At 47.9% G+C, this 20,123-nt stretch overlaps 3 protein-coding genes across 5 annotated transcripts; 1 reads left to right on the forward strand and 2 right to left on the reverse strand.

Moving 5' to 3' along the window:
* Positions 1–475: 475 nt before the first annotated feature.
* On the reverse strand, positions 476–7,763 carry LOC101067127 (dysbindin-like). The gene is made up of 4 exons (XM_011614093.2): positions 7,549–7,763; positions 1,766–1,918; positions 1,527–1,670; positions 476–1,433 (listed from the first exon to the last, which is right to left on the reverse strand). The coding sequence occupies exons 1-4, from the start codon at positions 7,589–7,591 to the stop codon at positions 1,174–1,176; spliced, it is 600 nt and encodes a 199-aa protein (XP_011612395.1). The 5' UTR covers positions 7,592–7,763; the 3' UTR covers positions 476–1,173.
* A 1,798-nt stretch (positions 7,764–9,561) lies between these two features.
* On the forward strand, positions 9,562–13,230 carry LOC105417859 (ataxin-1-like). 3 transcript variants are annotated; one of them, XM_029826348.1, is made up of 3 exons: positions 9,562–9,631; positions 10,930–11,999; positions 12,096–13,230. In XM_029826348.1, exons 2-3 carry the CDS (start codon positions 11,022–11,024, stop codon positions 12,447–12,449), a joined length of 1,332 nt encoding a protein of 443 aa, XP_029682208.1. In that variant the 5' UTR covers positions 9,562–9,631; positions 10,930–11,021; the 3' UTR covers positions 12,450–13,230. The 3 variants fall into 3 exon arrangements, with proteins under 3 accessions (XP_029682208.1, XP_011612393.1, XP_011612394.1); XM_011614091.2 differs by lacking the exon at positions 9,562–9,631 and adding an exon at positions 9,640–9,902; XM_011614092.2 differs by lacking the exon at positions 9,562–9,631 and adding an exon at positions 10,043–10,518.
* Positions 13,231–13,312: 82 nt separating this feature from the next.
* Positions 13,313–19,881, reverse strand: LOC101076832 (bone morphogenetic protein 7-like). The gene is made up of 7 exons (XM_003973472.3): positions 19,367–19,881; positions 16,159–16,348; positions 14,904–15,052; positions 14,465–14,671; positions 14,308–14,381; positions 14,114–14,224; positions 13,313–14,042 (listed from the first exon to the last, which is right to left on the reverse strand). The coding sequence occupies exons 1-7, from the start codon at positions 19,752–19,754 to the stop codon at positions 13,893–13,895; spliced, it is 1,269 nt and encodes a 422-aa protein (XP_003973521.2). The 5' UTR covers positions 19,755–19,881; the 3' UTR covers positions 13,313–13,892.
* Positions 19,882–20,123: the final 242 nt, after the last annotated feature.

A 20,123-nucleotide genomic window follows, 5' to 3' on the forward strand; every position in this document is an offset into this window, starting at 1 on the left:
TCTCCTGCTCATAGTCCACAGGCCTGAGGATGTATACCTTTGGCTCCTCGTCCACTACTTCCCCAAAGAGGTCAGCGTATTCTCGTATTGTATCCTCGATATCTATCAGCAACACAACACCTCTGATGCTAGTCACATCTCAAGTCTATTCTTAGATAAATTCACAGGTGTTTCACTCTGTAAAGCAAAGATCAGCCTCCATGCTTCACCAGGCCTCATCTCGCCCAGCTCATATGGGAGGGGTCCTTGATACTCTTCAACTGTAAAAGAGGTGACCATCCAAGTCCTCCGGTGGCAGCCAGACAGCCAGCAAAGCCTTAAATGGATTTAAGGCGGTTGGTAATGAAGACTGATGTTATTTATCATATTCAAACAGGTCAAAGTTCAAATCCAAATCAAATAAAATTGCGATATTTTACATGCTTTGTTTTCAGGAAGTCGCTCCAGACAAAACGATGACCCGCGGAGACCCAGATTTTTTCCAAGTCACGAAGTTTATTATTCACTCTTGAATGAGTGGGAAAAACTCAAGAACTGAGACAGAGGTTTAACGTCAGGGTGGACATACATACCAAAAAGGTAGAGCAGAGCATCGTGAGTGTCCAGCGTCTCCAGGGACGTGTGTGACAGAGTGACGGAGGAGTTCTGAGGAACTTAACATTTCTTTTGTATAACAGGCATCGTCTCACTTCTGGGGAACTGACTTTGCTCATTTTGTTCCTTTTTCTAAGAACAACGTGGGCTGAAGAATCGGATAAGACTGAGCTGGAAGCTGTTTCACACACCGTGACTAGAAACGCACAAAGGTGAGGTGAGAACTTTATTTAAACTTAGTGGCAAAGTGCTTTTCATTTTGACATATTTTCCTCTTCTTCTCAGTGCTTCCATTAGTTTATTTTCAATGTGCAAGAAAAAAAAAAAGAATTCATCACCTGCCGGAACAAAGAAACAAGCATGACCTCTCAGAACATGTTAGAACTGGAGCAGGGATGTGGTGAGAACAGGAGGTCTTCGTATTTACAGTTTGTGGTCCATATCTCTAAAACACACAACTGAACATACAAGTCATAGAAAAATAAACAGAAAAGAAAGAAAAAGTGCAAGTCAGAAATCCATCCTTCATTTGTTGGGTGTCGGCTGTTGTGCTGCAGGAGTGTGGAAGGAAACTTCATCTTAGGAAGGTGTTGATGGAGTTTGACTTCTTGCTTTCTCTGTCTCTGGAGCAGCAGCCCGCCGATTTAGAGCACCTGTGTGCGTGCCGCCGCTGTCTGCCCTGACTGTGGGGGTGTCTCGCTCGTTGGTGTTGGGGGTCTGACTGTCAGAGGAGGAGGTTGAGGACGTAGAAGACATGCGGGATTTTGCCTCAAGACCTTCAAGGACATGCCGAAAGAGTCCATTACTAATGACGTCCTCATTTTTGTTGTGTCCCTGGACTGTGGGAGAGATGGAACACATGGTTAGGGAAGGTGGGGGGGTGGTATACAGTATACGGCCTGGTTGTCACCTCATAGTTCCAAGTTTCATACCTGGCAGTGGAGACATGAGCCCCCCTTCTTCTCCACTGGAGCTGAAGAAGACATCTAAGCTGTCCTGGTCAGAGATGTCAATCAGCTCCATCTGGTCCAGCAGGTCCACGTTTACCTCCATGGATGAGATGCTGCCGATTGGAGCTGCAAGAGGGAGGGAACAGATGTGATATGCAGATATACACGGTGATCAGTGATCTTTTGTCTGGATCTATAAACACTCTTCCGGTCCAACTCACGTCTTTTGAAGTCACGGATGCAAAGGTGTGCTGAGGACAGGTAGACATCCACGTCGTGCTGAAAGACCTCCTCAAAGAAGCGCTGCCTCTCTCGCAGCTTGAGCTGCTGTGCCACGTCCACATCAGTGAGCCTCTGGCCGTGCTCAGTGTCCGCTGGTAGGCACAACAGAATAAAAGCCAGGTGTTAAAAAGATATTGCAAGGTTCCTGAGCTGCTTGTCAGGCTGCAGTCCACCAGACGGCACCCAAGAATTTTACAGCCTGGTTCCTCCACTCTGGTGTTGGTGAGTGTGCTGCTGCGCAATGTGATTTTACATGTAACCACAAGGGGGAAGCACCGAGCTATATAGAAAACATACTGGAAAGTACCATCTCATTATCCTGATGTGCTGACATGGTGTTTTTTGATTTGTACATGGATGAAGACAATTTTGACACTAAAATGTACACACATCCCTCCAGTATGAGTAGGTGCACACAAGAGGAATGAGAAGCAGAGGTATTGGAAATTGTAACCACTGATGAAGATCTGCTGAGATTCAGTCACAGCATATTTTTTCAAGGTGTTCTGGACTACATTTTCTTGGTAGTGTGGGGGTGTGTGCTCTGATCACCTGGACTAACTAGTTTTGACCCTCGGCCTGCATTTGGAGTCCAGTCGTGATACAGCAATACAGGAAGTAAAGCTAATTTATGAGCTTTGGCTGTGGATTTCAGTATCCCTGTATAGAAATGTAATAAATAAATACGTAAAAAATACAACAGGCAACAAGTTACCCTGATTGCTGCATCAGCGCAGCTCTCCCCACATGTCTGGACACACACCTGCCACAGCAGCTCTGCCCTCCCACTGTTTGACATCCTGCCCCCTGGGCACGGAGCCTTCGCTCTGAGATCAAACAGGCAGCTTTGAAAGGGAGGGAATAAGAGAACAAAGCTCGGAGCTGGACCAACTGTCAGCACAGGCGGGCGTGCTTGGAAACCAGAATCACAGAGATCTGTGGACTGTTAGCTCTGCTGCTAACTGGCACTAAAACAACACAGGCTACTGGGGGACTCTCTGGGTATTTTTGTTTAAAGCTGTGCAGCAGCTCTGTAAACACTCCCAGCTGATGACTGTAGCTAGTGCAGCTCTTCTGTTGGTAGCATCTCTGGACACAGCTTGGGGATAAAATCCCCTTGAATTGACGAAACCAAGTCGCACGTCCGTCGGTTGGAATCAAGTTTGTTCCATCAAACTCAGGTCTGTGTGGGGGAGTTTTGTTCCCCCTCGGTGAGCAGTGATTGATCACAGAATCAGCTGCTCCTGCCTAAAGGTTGAGGCCCTTACGTTACCTATCCTCACATTGATTTTGCTTCCGTGTCCGGTTTGTTTATTTATTTATTTACAAATCACGTCACTAGTCACAAGTGACCCCGTGACCTCTGATTAGCTTGAGCACCTGCAAGGGGAGTCCTGCAGGCCTTGATCTCTGTGGCTATGTGAGATTCCTTCAGCTCCAACGCTACAAAGTACCTGCAGAGATCTATCTGAACTAAAATTCTCTTCTCTCACTTCCATTTTTATCATCCGTCTTTCTGTCTCTGCTGCTCTGTACTTCCTTCACTCTCTATCTGCTTTCCTGCCTAGCTCGCCCCCTCCTTCAACCCCACCATCCCTCCAGTGAGTGTTGAGGGAATCTGAGGAGGAAAAGGTCACAGATGAAGTCTCCGGACCTGCTGGACATGCAGAATGGCTGAAGAGGACGGGCGGAGGCTCACGCCATTCTGCCTCCCCGCATTAGGACAAACTGGAGGCCCCGGCTCCGGGGTCGGGCAGAGAAAAGCTTCATTCAGGACCCGACAAAAGCACTGATGCAGGGAGACGGGATGATCCAGCACTCTTTAGACACAAGCCCATTCTTGGGAAACCATTTATGATGTAAGAGGCATTCCAATAAAGTGCTAAATTTGATAGTTAGATCATTGAAGGAGGATGAAAGAATAAGTTCCTCCTTGTCTGCCAGTCCTCTTGGTCTCACTTGAATCATTAAGTACATTCAGGAGACAGATGAGTCAATTCAATCATCTGTTCTATTTTCAGTGTGAATTTACCACATTGAACAGAAACGCACGGACTCGGGTCTGCATCTGAGTGTCATGTGCCTCCCGCTGCTGGGTTGGGGACACCTCCAGCCAGTTCTGTAGGAGCAGAGCATTGATCTGAAGGCTAAATGGAGCAGGAGGAGTGTTGGGTGTTGGCCACAGGCTGCCATTAGCACATCACTGCTGAAGGCAAACATGAGCTCAGACTCCCCGGTGACAGAGGAGGGGAAGGTCAGGAGAGGAGAGGAGAGGAGAGGAGAGGAGAGGAGAGGAGAGGAGAGGAGAGGAGAGGAGAGGAGAGGAGAGGAGAGGAGAGGAGAGGAGAGGAGAGGAGAGGAGAGGAGAGGAGAGGAGAGGAGAGTGAGAGTGAGAGTGAGAGTGAGAGTGAGAGTGAGAGGAGAGGAGAGGAGAGGAGAGGAGAGGAGAGGAGAGGAGAGGAGAGGAGAGGAGAGGAGAGGAGAGGAGAGGAGAGGAGAGGAGAGGAGAGGAGAGGAGAGGAGAGGAGAGGAGAGGAGATCTCTGTCTCAACATCATTTCCGTCTGTGGGATGATTATAGAGCCCTTTTGTTTGGTGACTTCAGGTTAAATTATTGTTTGCACTGTTTTGTGGAATAGTTCCATGTACTGTAACAACAGAAAATGAGAGGAGGAGGTTTGATTTGGTTTCAGGACTTTCTTCCCTTCCCCTCCTCCATCAGCAGGAGGTCTCCCCATGTGAGTCTGGTCCTGCGCAAGGTTTCTTCCTGTTATGAGGAAGTCCTTCTTGACTGTTATTGCTTGTCGGGGTGGGGGGTGGGGGGGGGGCAGGCTCTAGGTTTCTGTAAAGCATCAAGACAATTATGATGATGGTGATTTCGAATCGAATTGACCCAAAACGAATCAAGACAATCTGAATGGTGTAACTCGATTACAAGCGTCCGAACTTACGGTATGTGTCCTGTGCTGTTTTGCTTTGTTTTTACATGTTTTTAACCATCATAGAGAAAAATGTATTTGTTTCATTCTAGTTGTGTATCTGCGGCACCTGTGACGTCTGTCCTGGGGTTTATTTGACATGGACAGACTCCCACCTCTGACTCTTCTCAAAGTAAAGCTAAAAATATGAAATATATATACAAACTTTGAACGTGATGGAAGGGGAAAAGGCTGCAGCTGACACAAGGGTGTAGTTTGCAGAGACGGAGGGGAATTCTGCTGCGGCTCATTACTTTAAAAGGACACTTTGTGATATTTAGTGAACGTGGCTTCCGTGCGGCCCGGCCTCCTCAGTGGCAGCAGCCTGTCAACAGTCTGCAGCTGGTCATTACTGGAGCCTTCTCTCTGGGGCTGTTGCAGTAATTAATGAAAGATGGTGGAGTGTCTGGGTGGTGAAAGGCTGCGGTGGCGCGCTCGTGTGTGTGTATGTGTGTGTGTCGCATGTGCTGAAGCTAAATATTGGATTTATTCTGATCTGTAACAGTCTCTCCTGCTGGTTTACACATTAGTCTGTCTAAACTTCAGGACATCGGTGAAACAGGCTGTCACTGCCGAACGCACTTTTACTGCTTCCACTTGATGTTTTTCTCTTCTAAAACCTGCAATTTCCTGGATTCCACTCGCAGGGAGGGTAAATAATTGATGCCAGTGGGCGACATGTTTGTGCGAGTCTGTCTGCTCTGTGATTTCGGCTGTTTACGGTTGGGGTTTTGCTCAGGCTGTGGGACAATGGTGCGTCCGGCACCACGGGCCCGGCCGACCAGGACCACAATGACATCAGTTTTAACCCTCGGCTTCCTTCCCTCCCGCCTGGATTACACCCAGACTGACAAATGGGGATCTTTGTAGGTCAGTGTCCTGTCCCACTGCCCTCCATAAGCCCACAATGAGACTGTGAGTGCGGATCAGCACAATAGGCTTTACTAGCAGACAGTACCAACAGGCTAATGATTTTTCCCAACAAAGCCTAATCTCTGGGAAATTTAACCATGTATGGGTGTTACTGCAGCCAATAAGATTTATGATGATCAGAAAGTTGGACACTCTAAATCCCACTGCGCTTCATCAGGTTAAAATAATCAGTTTGCTACAGAACTCAATCACCCGGGAAGATTGACATGGAATTCCCTTGGGAAGAATGAACATAGTTTCATTTTTGCACTTTAAACAAAGTGTTGCTGTTGCTATACTTGGAATTTGGGTACACTTAGTACATTATTTAAATAATCTACTGTCTGGCATTTTGTACATATGCGTCAAATTCTTTTAAAAGTGTATGCTAGAAGCCTTCAAACATGGGTATTCTTTCAGATTTCTAATGTTTCTGAACCCAAATTTGAGTAGTTGGTTTGTTTTTTCCCCCACACATAAATGTGCTTGGAACCAAATATGCTGTCTGTACGTAACTGACCCATTAATGTGAAAACACCCAAATCAGTGTGACACAATTAGGACAACATGGGACTCGTCACGTCATTGTCTTCAAGGTTGGACAACACGGCCAACACGAGCAAACAGAGGCCTATTTATAATTTAGACCGTTAAATGCAAGTGTTTGTTGAGTATTTGTGATGCCTGAAGTGGCCGGTTTTGCTAAAAAAGACCCGCGTCAGTGAGCCAAAACAGCTAAATTAGAGCAAACTAATAACTAACTAAACTTGTGGAGCTAAACTGAATTTGTGCAGCGCATAGACGGGGTTCGCATGGGCCGGGCTCGAGTCAGGCGAACCGCTGAGCCTGTGGAAACCTGCTACGTTTATCTAAGCGAAGCTGTTTATATAAATTAAATGCGTAATCAAATTAGAGCTCAGGCGATAATCTGCGATGTGGTAATCTGAAGCCATCCAGGCTTGTGACCCAGACGGCAATGATCCAGGTAGTCGTTCAACAGTGTTGATTAGTTCATTGGCTGCAAGGCGCAACAGTTGCTGCCCTCTAACAGGAGCAGGTCACCAATTTTCTGCTCAGGCTGCTTTATTTCATGACTTATGGGGCGACTTGGTAGAAATCAGTGTCTTATCCAACTAATTGTGGCAGCAAACGAGGAGAACATGACCCATCTTAGGTGGAGAAGAGCGAAACTGCAACAGATGGGAGTTAGCATCATTTTAGCCTCATGGAACCATCTCACAGGAACTAGTTCACCCTCGAGTCCGAGGGCTCGACCCGAAGTCGACTGTGATGAGCTCTGTGGTTCCAATCCTATTAGAAATAAGCAATCTTTGTTCGGAGCTCTGCAGTGGCCCCAATCCAAGGCTGCTTCGGCCTGTGCGTGTGCGTGTGTGTGCGTGTGTGTGTGTGTGTGTGTGTGTGTGTATGTGTGTGTGTGTGTGTGTGTGTGTGTATGTGTGTATGTGTGTGTGTGTGAGAGAGAGAGAGAGAGAGAGACCTATTCACTTTGTTACCATTGCATTAGTCAGGATGATGATTCAACATTCCTGTCGGATTTGTTGTCACTTCTGGTCACATCAGCGTAGCGGCTGTTGGACACTGACTGAGCTGCTGACCAGCCTGTCCTTCACATCTCTCACAGGTACCACTCAATTAAACACCCATCTGTGTATCTGCTGTACTGACAACCAAGCCCGGATGCTAATTCTGTCTTCCCCTCGCTGCCCCGCATCTAAAACAATACGATGAGTTCTTGGCTAATCCTCAAACACGAAGAGTTGAAATACGAGAGCGCTGTCTGCAGGAGATGTGGAGGGTTGAAGAAGAACTTACACGGCAGGCGTTTGTTGTGGAGGTTGGCGGATGAGGAGCTCATGACGTGGTCGGACGCGAGCGGGAAGCAGAGACAATCAGAGCTGATGAGTGTGTAAGCCCTGCGAGAGTCCAGCGGAGAGACTGCGGATCATCTCCCACCTCCTCTGTCCCGGGTGGCTGATGCTGACTTCCCCTCTCTCCCTGGATGGGCTCAGAGCCTGGAAGTTTGTGGCTGTGTGGAAGAGGATGAGCTGACCAATGACAGTGGGGGAGGGAGGAGCTCAGGGTGAGGGAGGACGGGCCTGGGTTGAAGGAAGGAGGGATTTAATGTAACAGAGTGGAAAATACCAAAGAGAGACAGATGCATGCCTTTGCTATTTTTGTCCTCCTTCTCTCCTTTCTTGTTCCCCGTCTTCCATTTTTGCGCCGTCCCTTTGGTGCCACCTTCAGGGTCAGGCGATGACAACTATCCTGCTAACTGGGGTTTCATTTCCTCGGCAGTTTTAATAATACATGCACGGCGGTGATGATTCTGAGCCGTTCAAAACCATTTTATTTAAAGTTAATGTCTTTTTTTATTCGACATGCATGAGCCAAAATAGAGAAAATAGCTGTGCTTCAGCAGATGTTCTTAGAGTTGTTGATCAGATGCAAACAGTTATTTCACTTGGATTACTTCTAACACTACTATAAGTATGCGTACAACGATAAAATTTGCGTTTCTTTTGTATGTGCATGCTCTTTATGCAAAATTCATGTTCCATAGATGCCTGTTGCACAGAAATGTGAACTTGCTACTGTAAACCCTGAAGCGAACCGACCGCAGGATTATGAAATATATCAGACATGTGTAGAAGGCAAGTAAATGTAAATCTATCTTAAATACTCATATATGCAGTGCTTAAATTTGGGGGGGATATTCTTGAATGTATCAACATGCAGACTTGGCTGCCAATACTTTTGAGGCAGTTCTTTGTGATGACTGCGCCATCTAGCGTTAGAGTGTGGTATGGATACTTTTGTAAAGAGGCTAAAGGTGCTTATTACAACAGAGGCTTCACAAAGCTTCATTGCATCATAGGCCTTTTTTTGCACAATCATCACATCTGTATTTGAGATGCACATCTGGTCCTCTTTCAGCCGTGGGAGGAAGATTCTGTTTTGTGCTCCGGAGCCTCCATACAATTACAGTGTTTATTATTTGAAATAAATGTGTGCAAGTCCATACATGTACTTGCTTTAAAAAAATTACATATAAAAGATAAAGTAGGAAACTCTAAATACAACACAAGAATGAGGAAATTGGTGGGTGTTTTCAGTGTCTGGTCTGCAAACTGAACATGTTTCTCTGTAAATGTCACTAGTTGTGGTTAAATTTCAGTGATCTAGTTGTGGCGAGTTTGTTTCAAGTGTTTGAGTGCCTGTGAGGGAGTGTGTGTGCCTGCCTGTGTTTGTGTGTGTGGGCAGATGAAGCATGTTGTGAGTCAAAATGAGAAATAAAATCAACCTAATCTAAAGGTCTGTGTGGGTTTCTGGGTGTTTACCTGCTGAGACGGTGCAAAACACAGTAGCTGTGACCCGAACCGAGACAGCTGTCAAGCAAAGTTCAGGCCTGGCTGCAGAATCAGACCAGAAGGGAAAAGAATCTAAAGAAAGAGACCAGGCAGCCTGGCAGAGGTGAGGGTGACGGAACATTCTGTAACCTGTTTGGTAAAGAAACTCTTTTCTGCAGCTGAATGGCTTAAGAGAAGAGTGCTGACCTTTGAACCCTAAGCAAAAGCTGTGTTTTGAAGCATAAATCATACAATCGGGGTTCTTGCTCATCGTGCCACATCTTCCTGATTAAGGTCAGAATATCTCAATGCAAGAAAAGGCCGCAAGAATTCAATAGGAGAGAAACGGTGGGACTAAAGACGTGGTTTCTCAGCCCTCTAAAGAGCCAGGCAATCATACGCCCACCATCAGCTGAGGAGTTGCACAGCAGTCCCATTTCTAATTATACACCCAACAACAGAGAGATGTGGAAGGAGAGAGGGAGAGAGAGAGCTGCAATTACAGATGGAAGAGGTGCCGAGAGCGCCACTCGGCAGCAAAACCATGGGTGAGCTCCTTCAGCTGTGAGAGTTTTACAGTGTGGCAGAGACTGTGAGGGAGGGACTTTAAATCTGTCTGAGAAAGGTTAACAGGGCCGACAGACAGACAGACCAAACAGAGTGGGAGTGTGAAATGTAAAAAGCAAATGGGAGGGAGGAGAGGAAGAGAAAGAAAAGGAGGAGAGCGTGTCCGCGAGACAGTCTGTTGAGCTTGTCTGGATGCTTCATTCTGCTGTTTTTGCACCTGCAGCCTGGGAAGACGACGCTCAAGCCAGACAGGTGTGTGTATGTGTGTGTATGTGTGTGCATGTGCACGTGTGTGTTTCATGAACATGTTCTGACTTGCTCAGAAGAACCGATAGAGAAGTGAGCACTCCAAAAGGTTGCTTTTTTCCCTCTCTCTAACATCATTCGTGTTTCTCTCAGTGGTTTCCAGAGGTTAAATTTAGACGATTGTAGGTGCAACATTGCTGCCTGTGACATGCAAACCACGGTGCGTTCAGATCCTTTATCAGCACAGTGCCGTGCACTAAAGCCTACTGTGCGTGCATTTCATTCCCTCTGATAATGATGTTTGATGGCTACATATGGTTATTCAGCCTGGATACTGTTACGGTCTGAGCCTGTTTGGGTCATGATCTCATCCTACCTGTGAGTCAGAATTCCACCCACCGGATCCATTTGAATGTATTTACATTTGCACTGCAGGCACAAACAGATATGCATTAATGTCTCCGGGCGTTATACTGGCTGCTTCTCTTTGTGGGGTGATAGGATCCGGTGCGGTCCAATTCCTGAAACGGGCGGACAAACAGCCACAGCGCTCAGTTAGATGGTGATGTGATGTAAAGTACAGAGAAGAGTTCCGCGACGTTTATGTTTTCAGGATCTTCAGGTTTAACGCCACGCATCTCTTTCTCCTTTCTGGAAAAAACGTCTGCATGAAAACTTCACAACTTGCCTGAGAAACAACATTAGCATTGTGATTTCTCCCACCCCGACCATTTTGCTTTAACTACAGCGATGTGTTGTTACCATAGAAACATTCTTTTAAAGGAGTTAATTATCCATCAAACTAAATGACATCGGATCATGTTTGATGTTTGGAAAGCCTTCCATTGGTGTTTTAAATGATAATGATGGCAGATTTAAATGGCACCCAAACTGTCCTGTAATCTGGAGCAACGATTAGTGAATTATTGAAGAGGAAAGAAGTTGCTGCAGCAGCAAATCTTACTCGATTTCGGATGGTGCCGATTAAAGCTTCACAATCAAATATGCACTCATTGTTTCTTCTACTGTTCAGCTCTCGGGAACACCTCCCAGTTAGCTGTGATGTCAGCGCCCCCTTCACTTCTGCAGTAACAGTCATGCCCCAGTGACCCCACACACGAGCCAATGCTCTCCAGGACGAGCCCAGCGGCGGGCCCGGACAGGGACAACCTCCCGCTCAAAAAGAGGGACCAGAGGTGGAACTCGCCGCCATTGTTGCAGCGCCAGCAGCAGTCTGACGGAGCAACGTTCAAGGCGCCCTACCCCCACAGGAGCTGCGCTGAGTCCAGGTTTAAAAATGCGAGCCCGTTCCAGCCCTTTCCAAAACGGGTCCCTTCGTTGCACCAGCCCTGGATGCACGCTTACGCCCCGACCAGATCCATACCTCAGGTTGTCTCTGCCTTTGGGGCGCACCAAGGATGGGCTGACTGGAGGGAGTCCAAACCCCTGCGCCTTGGATGGGAGAGGGGTCACTCTTTTCCGCACCACGGCCACCCGTCGCTCCCTCTCCAGGCGGGGCAGCGCCCCTCCAGATTCAGCGCTGCTTCCGGGATCGGCGATGCTTTCCAAAGCACGGGTGACAGGGAGCAGCCGTGGGGCCACAATTTCAACGCACGGAGAAACATCGATGAGAGGAACGGAGGACCCTTCTTAAAGAGGAGCAGGAAAGCTGAAAGTCATCCCAACGCCGGTCACCCATCACTGAACACGGGCCCGACACGCTCGCCACAGCAGGTCCTGCAGCTGCAGTCATCAGCAAAGCTCTTCAGAAATTCCACATCAGGACTTTCCTTTCCAAAAGATTGTGAATGGGGCAACACGAACGTCTCCGTGAGGGAGGTCATGTCAGGGTCTCCGCCCCCCGGCTCCCGAGCTCCCAACCGTCTCCCCTGGCTGCTCCCCCATTTTCTAGCGGGCTCTCTCATCGAGCTCCGGGACGGACGCTTGAGGAGAGTGGAGCACCTGCAAACGGAGGACTTCCTGCTGGGAGCGCTGGCCTGTCCAGACCTGCGGCTGAGCTGCTGCACCGTGCAGAGCATCGCGCTGTCCACCTCCTCCGCCATCTCACGTCTCCTCATCCTTCTTCACGACCAGCAGTCCCAGGTGAACAGTTGTCTCACGCTGTACTTTTACCATCCTTGTTGCTCTTTTGAATATTTCCACTTGTCTAATCTAATGTTAAACTGTGCACGTCTCCAGGAGTTGGTGGACGTCTATGTGGAGTACCCGTTTTTCGTCCAGGACCACGGCTGGTCCTCTTGCAGCCCTCAGAGGACTGCCCGCCTCTGCGGCCTTCAGTGCCGCCAGCTGTGCGTCGGGGACATCTGCCTGGCTCTCACCCCGCTCTCGACCCCACAGCGACCCCTGCCGACGGACCCACAGCCTGAAGCATCACCCACCGATTTGGAAGAAGCGCGCGAATCCCCGAGGGCGCCGCAAAGCCGCGTTCCCCCGGGGCCTGGACAACCGGCAGGACAGCAGAAAGAGCTGATCCGGAGAAGACATCGATCAGCCCCTGAACTGAGAGAGACGAGGACAGAGTGCGCATCGTAGAGACGGTTTCTTTTAAGCTTTGTCGTATTTCTACCTCCTGATTCATATTTCATTGCTTCACTGTTCTTTGACCTGCATTTTAAAGCATATTTGGTGTGAGTTGCCCTTCCAGGTTAAATAAGGGATCCAACATTTACGGGTCCATTTACGAGGCCAGCAAATGCTTTAAAAAGCTTCATTTCAGATCCAATATCAGGCGACATTACACAGTAAAGGAACATTTACCCACTGATGATGAAAAACGATCCCGACAATCAAACAATTTTCTCAGATTGGGTTTTTATATTATTTGCAACAGCAGTGTAATAACTCTTGTTCAGGTCCTCTGCTCCTTCTATTTTCAACTTCTTTTTCTCAGAATGACTCCTTGTCAATATTAAAACCCACAATGTCTCAGATTTAGGCATCAGAAATAGTTCTGTTGGAGGACACGGGTTTACGGCGCCGACTCTGCAGCTGCATGTTCGGAGGTCCTCAGTGGAATTCCCTCATTGTTGCTGCACGTACAGCTGCTTGCTTCTGCACCAACACCCCTCTTAAAGGGCTCCCTCATTGTACATCGGATGCAGCTGTGCCAGTCAAGGCTCTTTACATCCAATATCCCAACATGCTTCCTTTGCTAAGCGCGTTCCTTTGGCGATGTCGCACATCTCCAAACCAAGCAAGGTGCTAGCACAGAGTGGAAACCCATGAAACATTTTTAAGCTGTTAAATAAACAAAATCTCTCCAGGTTGCTCTTGGATCTCTTCTTCAAAATCCATTAATCACTCTGAGGATGGTGATTAAACTCAGAGGGGCTTTGAAAAGCGCCGCAGACGACATTGTTGAGGTGATCTAGAACAAAACACACACCTGCGCTCCATTATTCGTCCGCTTTAATCTGACAGCATAAAAGCACGGCTTCCCTTCACACAAATGCAGCTCGCCGTGACGGTGCGGGCCCGCAAACCTGCCACCGTGAAGATGAATTGCTGACATCGTTGCAGAGTGTACGCATGTGGAGGGCCCCACCGATGTGTATCAGCTCCAGGCAAGCGCGTCACATTGACTGCGGGGGCTTTTCACTCCCACACACTGTTATTAGCGCTCTGACATTCACTTCCTGGAAGATGTTACACCTCCAGAAATGAATGTCCTGTTCAACCGTTTTTCCAGCCGGTTTAAATGGGGGGGTGTAACAGTTCAATGGGAAAAATGGGGATTCATACAGGAATTCTGCCAGATAACGGTTTTTACATGATGACCGCTTTGTTGAAATACTCTCACATTTCCTTCTAATGCCCTATTTTCTAGCCCCAGCCAACGTCTGATGGTTGTCAATAAGATAAGAGATAACAGTCAGCTCTCGATCGGTACTTCAGTTCTTGCTGGCAGGAGCTTCTTAAAAGCCGTCACTCAATTTCCTTTTGTCTGTGGATCCTTCGCTTCCTCGAGTCGGCGGCTCAGTGGCACCCACATGCCCTGACCACCATGTTGCGGTACTTCTTCAGGATGACGTTGGAGCTGTCGTCAAAGTAGAGGACCGAGATGCCGTGGAGCTGCGTGGGTGCACAGCAGGGCTTGGGCACCGTCTCTGGGTTGATAAAATGGACCTGTTTTTGGAATTATACATCAGTCAGTTGGCGGGAGAGTGCGCGGCGCTTACGAGGTTACAGATACTTACCAGCGTTTGCACGATGGCGTGATTGGTGGCGTTCATGTAGGAGTTGAGGGGGAAGGCACATTCTCCGTCGCAGTAGTAAGCTGCGTAACCCTCTGGCGCTATGATCCAGTCCTGGTCGGTAAAGCCACACGTATGTTAGCGCAGTGATGCTACGGGTTAAAGCTGTGAAGCCAAAGGAAGGCTGGGAGTCATACCTGCCACCCCAAATCCCTGAAACTGACGTACAGCTCGTGTTTTTTACACCCTTCTTTTGAGACACCGAGGTTCTCTGGAATTACACAAGCGGGAGCAGTGTTAAAAATCATTTTGTCTCTACCGACAAACTGATAACAGACTGATGCTTTAAGGCACCTTTTGCAGCTTCCACCGCCCTCATTGCATCCTGGACCGTCCTCTGTGGTTTGGCACTTTTGGAATGGCGCCCCTTGTGGCCGTGGGCAGAGCGGACGCTGCGGAAGCGCACCCCATTGGCTCTGAAGAAGGCGACCATGAAGGGCTGCTTCTCCTGTGGTCTCTTGCTTGTCACCAGACCTGCCAGCTGGGGCTTCCTCCTCTGGCCTTCATAAACAGAGAGATGGGGGACATGAGACATTAGTCTCAGTTAACCACAGAGAGTTGACAGTAAAACAATCATCGGTTTATTTTAATGCGACCACAAAACCCGCCACCAGAGCTTGAACGCCTGGAAGCATCTACTGAGCTTTACTAGATGTCTAGTGGTTCTTTTCATCTTTCACATGTGTGTGCCTGTGTATGTATGTGTGTGTGTGTGTGTGTGTGTGTGTCTGACCACGACTGTCCTCCAGCACCAAATGCAGGCCGAGGTTGTCCTCAGGATTGTCCAGCCAGAGGTTACTTGTGGCGGTCAGGTCAAAGGCCAGCCAGCCTTCCTCCGCAGGCCAAAGTTCTCGCTGTTCCAGCAGCAAAAGCTCCAGATCACTGAGGATCAGACAAAGACTCTGTGATTGGCCGACACACAGCTTTCAATTCAATTCAGTGAATCTTTATAAAGCATCTGTTACGGCCCAGAGTGTCTCTGCACACATTACAGAAACAAGACCCCCCGGAGCACGTTACAGTGGCAGGAAAAACTCCCCTCAAACAGAAGAAATAACGCTTGAGCAAATAAGAGCAAAGAACTCATAAATGTAGAAATAAGCAGGCGTATTTTATAAGTTAAATGTTTTTTTTTTTCAGTTTCAAACTTTCAGGGGGGGAATGCAACTTAATATTAGGTTAACAAGGCCATTGTTTTATTATTATATTATTTATAAAGCTAAACTAACAAAAATGCTCGAAAAGAACCACTGAAAACCACCAAAATAACCAATTTTTATAGCTGTGAAGCCTAACAAGGGGACTTGCATATTCATGTGTTGCAACCACTTTGTTGTGTTTAGTAATTGACTTTCTGAGCTCCGGGCAGACGTCTGTCCTGTCTGCTGCCTGCCCGTCTACATGAAGCAGCCTGCGAGCCTGTGAATGACAATGGCGTCGCCCTCTACAAAGTCCTCGGCCCTGCAGCCGCTGATAAAAGGCCCCCAAACGCTCGCTTCCTCCTGCCCCCACACGCCTCCCGCCCCGCAGCAGCGAGCACGTTACAGGGAGAATTCAGGTCTCCTAACGTGGGTGGTAAAAACGTTTTTGATGTGAGGTGAGGGGAGCCTAATTATCCTCTTACAGATGTGGCGGGATTGATGACATCGGGGGTAACGTGTAAGCTGGAGGGGCCACCAGAGAAAACACAGCCAGCGTGATGGATGGAAACAAAAAGAAAGAGAGTAAGCTGGCGATTAAACATCTGAGAGTGTTCTGAGGTCCAGGCTCTGGAGTCTGAGCGTGTTAGTGTAAACCTGCTCCGGAGAGAACCGCCGCCGTCCAGTAATTGACACTAATGTCTGTGTAAACATGGCCGGCGTTGATGCTAACACCAGTCGAAATAATAGTTAGAGGAGTGTAGTAGAGGCACGGTGGAAGAAGCCAGAGCTGTGAAAGAGTTTGGATCAGCTTGCTCCAGTTGTTTCCTTCTGCAGAAAAGAACAGACCTGTTTGTTGATTCCTGCAGGACCTGGTAGAGGCTGACTCTGAAGGTTTGGTTATCGAAGTGTTCCCGGGTGAACTGTTTGTAAATCCTGAATTCAGCCCCTGTGATGACTTCCTCGTCTGGGATGCCAGAAAGGTCAAATCGGAACTCTCGTCTGTGCTGCCGGTGCGGGAGATCCCGCTCATGTTCAACTAGGAAAGAAAAAAAGAAAGAGAAGGAAGGTGTTATTGATCATTTCACACCAACTTTAGAGCCACATTAGACAATAATCAAGCAGGCACAGACTAGTAACCCTTAACGGGCCCTCTCAGGTGGCCAGACATCATCAAATAGCTGCAACGTTGTCACTCCAGCCCCGTTGTGAAAAATAGGAGGGAAAGGGAGGGGGGGCAACTCCCATAATAGAAGTAAGCGATTTAATCATTTTTCGAGCCTTCCATAGGTTCCAAAAAGCTGTGGGAGAAAAGCACAGACTGGGTTTGGGAGCCTGTTTAAACCATGCACATGTGCTCACCACAAGAAAAGGGCTGTTAAGGCATCGCCCGGAAAACCACAGCAGCCCGTATGTGCTTCTACAAACACACTCCCAGGAGAGACCCACAATTTCATGTGAATTAACTGGGACAGCCAGCAGCCCCCACCGATCATTTTGCCCTATATCGCCCGATGATTTCATCCTGAACACAGAGGGTGAAGGAAAGCAGCAGTGGCCAAGAGCACATTGGGATTCCCCACCCGGGCTGGACCGGCTGGCGCTCCCCAACACTCAGACTTTCCACAACGGCGGTGAAAAGGAGCCCCCGAAACCTTCCCGCGTCTTGTTATTACACCGCTTGTCTATGGAAAGAGGGTGTCTGAGGGGCGCAGCAATTACCCAGCCACCTTAAACACACCACGCTTCACTGACATGCACTATTACATCACCGGCATGACATCATCAATAGTTATGGTTTCTTTTCACTGGCAATGAATAAGTTTTTTTTTTTTTTTTATTTCAGGCAAATCACATGTGTAACAACTCCAAAATAATCACCCTGAAGCCTCGTAACAATTTATTTGACCGCAATTAAATACTGGAAGGGAAGGACGGGTGTGTTTTTATGAAAGCAATAATTGCTTTTAGGACCTTGGTGTGTTTACATTAGGGGCCATTAGCGGCAGAGACCTCAGATATGCAAACCTCCCCCTGGGAGGTATTTCTACACTTTGGGTCAGTCCCCATACTATAAGGCTACACAGTCACGCTGTCAGAATTAGTACTTTACCATTATCAAGCCACTTTAACTTCAAAAATATAATAATCAATGTTGCCTTTTAACTCACATTTGAATTACTAAAATAACCAGTTCCATACATTTTCACAACTTTGTAAACAGGGAACTCCATTTCACAGCAAGCTTTTTTTACTCAGTTTGTTTCCTCAAGCATCAGCGTGTGTGTCTGTGTGTGTCTGGGTGTGTGCGCGCTGCCTTACGTGGTTATTTAGAGACAACATGACACGTTCAAGAGCTTAAATAAACATGATTATGCTGCGTGGCAGAAGCACTGCGTCTACTGACTGATGACAAAATCCGTTACTCTTTGGAGAAAGCCTCTTTAATGGCCGTTCCGGACAATAAAATGAATAAATAAAGCAATGATTTTTGCACAAGAATGTTTACACAAAAAGAGCCTTAATGAGATTTTCTGGTGGGGTGAAAAGAATTCCTCAGTGTGCTCTCCCGATGATTCCTACTGACCAGCTTAGCAGGACAAGCGCATTTCTTCCGGCTTGTTCTTAGAACCACAGTGCACCTTTTGTTAGTTATTCCTCTGACTCTTGAGGGAACGTTTTGCACTCTTTCTAATCTAATGAAAACCAGTGACACACACTGCTCATTAAGCCCCCTCGCATGCTCTGCAGGCACGCTGCACTCCCATGTTGAGCACATATGTCTCCATGCGGCGACCGTCGTCAGGCCAATCTGACGACAGAGAGCAGAAACTTCAGATGCTTACAAAAAAAAACAACAAAACCAAGTGGCCTGTCTATGACGATGGGGCACAAACTTTAGCATGTTGAACTGACCCTCTGATATTAACCTCTGTATGCCCCTGAAGGCATCATTCATTGACAATGCATGTCTTCCTGGTGAAATCCATCAGGAATCTATGAATGAAGGGGACACATGTGCTGCCCCTACCTGGGGTGTGGTACTACTAACAGGCTGCCTTTGATTTATTTTTTTATTGTTAGCAGTTTTGGGTTTACAGTTTAGTTTTATTGGGTGTTCAAGACGGGGAATCTTGAACAAGAAAGTTGATCACCAGCCAGTCAGGGCCGATAGCTGCTTTCCTTATGCAGGAACCATGATTAGATGAAAGTTTAGATTCTCTGTGGACATTCTTTGAATATCACCGTGGCTAGCCATACATTCACATGGACAGTTTTCTCCAGGTATTTGCCTTGATTAGAAAGAACCAAGCACGCTGTGGAAACACTACTGGGCTATTGGAGCCTTTTTTCACTACGCAGCCAGAGTGGAAAAGCAGGTTTTGAAAGGGAAACTCCTTAATCCACTCCTGAAGTGATGATCCCGGGACCACCTAGCAAGAATAACGCAGCTCAGAGACAGGAGAGAGTCGCAGAGACGACCTTAAAAACACTGTCAACCGGCAGCAGAGTGGTTCCTATCTCACTGACAAACCTTCACACAGCCAAAAGGAATCCACCCTGGGGCAGGAGAGGGGGGCAAAGGGTGCAAAGATTGGTTTTACATGTAAGTACATCCATGCATTAACCGAAAATACCAGAGCGTGTTGTGATGCAGTTTGGCTCATGCCAAAGTTCCCAGAGGGTTCAGAAACCCTCCTTCAGTTCCCAGTCAAGTAAAACAGAGCCTAAAACTTCTGGATTGATGCTGCAGTAATCGGATACAGACGTGTTGTCAAAACATTTACAGCTTGGAATGCATTAATGTCGGATTTCCAGTGAGGAGTGACCTGTGAGCCGCAATATCAAACACACACACGCACGCACACACACACTCTTAACTAATGGACTCTTGCATCTTTAGCCAAGCAGATAAGAGATAAAGCCACATCAGACACGCATTTAAACTTCAAGGAAAACATCAGTAACTTGGAGATGTGGATGAGACAATGAAGCAGGATTTCCTGTGTCACACGTGCACAACTTCAACGATTTGAAAGATTTGCTTGTAACTTACTGAGATTGGCAAAGCTCATCACCGTGTCCGCATCATCCAGGAAGCGGTTGTCCTGCGGGGTCACCAGTGAGGAATGATAAACGGGTCTGTAGTAGGAAAACCTGGGGATCTCCGGATGCTCTGAGATGGTGTTGTACAGGTCCATCATGAACATCGGGGCCGCGGTGTGTTTGGTGTGAACCTGAGGCCGCGGCCGCTGCGGGAGACCCAGGATGGAGAGGATTTCGCGCTGCATCTCCCTGCGCTCCTGGCTTCGCAGCCGCCGCTGGATGAAGCTGGAGCGCACTTCGTTGTCCGTGGAGAAATTCGAGAACGCGATCTGCGCGACCAGAGAGCCGAAACAACAGCACAGGAGAAGCGTTACCGCCGCCGGTGCGCTCGCCACCATCGTCTCTCCGTTGCGCGCGGCCGTTAAAGGCAGAGTAAAGCGGTCCACTGGCGGCAAGAACAAAATCAAACACTCAGAACATCTTTCAAACGTCACCTGCGTGCGCGCCGTCGCTGTCCGTGCGCTCCTAATGGCACGTTGGGTATGGGTTTTATTGAGGCGCTGAGGGAGGGAGGGGAGGGGCAGCCGGGGGGTAAAGTGGGATAAAACCAAGTATGGGAAGATTAGGAGAGTGTGTGAGTGGGGGGTGCTCAGTGCATATCGCTGCTTTATCACTTAGTGCACGTCTCTATCTTGGTAATAAGATTGCCTGGGTGTGGACCCTTTAAACTGAAGTGCTCCATCGGTGCGTCCATTGTTTGGACGCGC

Source organism: Takifugu rubripes, chromosome 19 (assembly GCF_901000725.2).
Source record: "Takifugu rubripes chromosome 19, fTakRub1.2, whole genome shotgun sequence".
In the NCBI taxonomy this organism is placed as follows: domain Eukaryota; kingdom Metazoa; phylum Chordata; class Actinopteri; order Tetraodontiformes; family Tetraodontidae; genus Takifugu; species Takifugu rubripes.

Bases quoted from the DNA above. Each gene is read 5' to 3' on its own strand.
- LOC101067127 (XM_011614093.2), bottom strand. From the start codon at position 7,591: ATGAGCTCCTCATCCGCCAACCTCCACAACAAACGCCTGCCGT. The intron at 1,919-7,548 runs GTAAGTTCTTCT...TGTGCCTACCAG, and splicing joins CCACAACAAACGCCTGCCGT to CGGACACTGAGCACGGCCAG. The intron at 1,671-1,765 runs GTGAGTTGGACC...TCCCTCTTGCAG, and splicing joins CATCCGTGACTTCAAAAGAC to CTCCAATCGGCAGCATCTCA.
- LOC105417859 (XM_029826348.1), top strand. From the start codon at position 11,022: ATGCTCTCCAGGACGAGCCCAGCGGCGGGCCCGGACAGGGACAACCTC. The intron at 12,000-12,095 runs GTGAACAGTTGT...GCACGTCTCCAG, and splicing joins TTCACGACCAGCAGTCCCAG to GAGTTGGTGGACGTCTATGT.
- LOC101076832 (XM_003973472.3), bottom strand. From the start codon at position 19,754: ATGGTGGCGAGCGCACCGGCGGCGGTAACGCTTCTCCTGTGCTGTTGT. The intron at 15,053-16,158 runs GTCTGTTCTTTT...TCTGATCCTCAG, and splicing joins CTGCAGGAATCAACAAACAG to TGATCTGGAGCTTTTGCTGC. The intron at 14,225-14,307 runs GTATGACTCCCA...TTTACCGACCAG, and splicing joins TCAGGGATTTGGGGTGGCAG to GACTGGATCATAGCGCCAGA.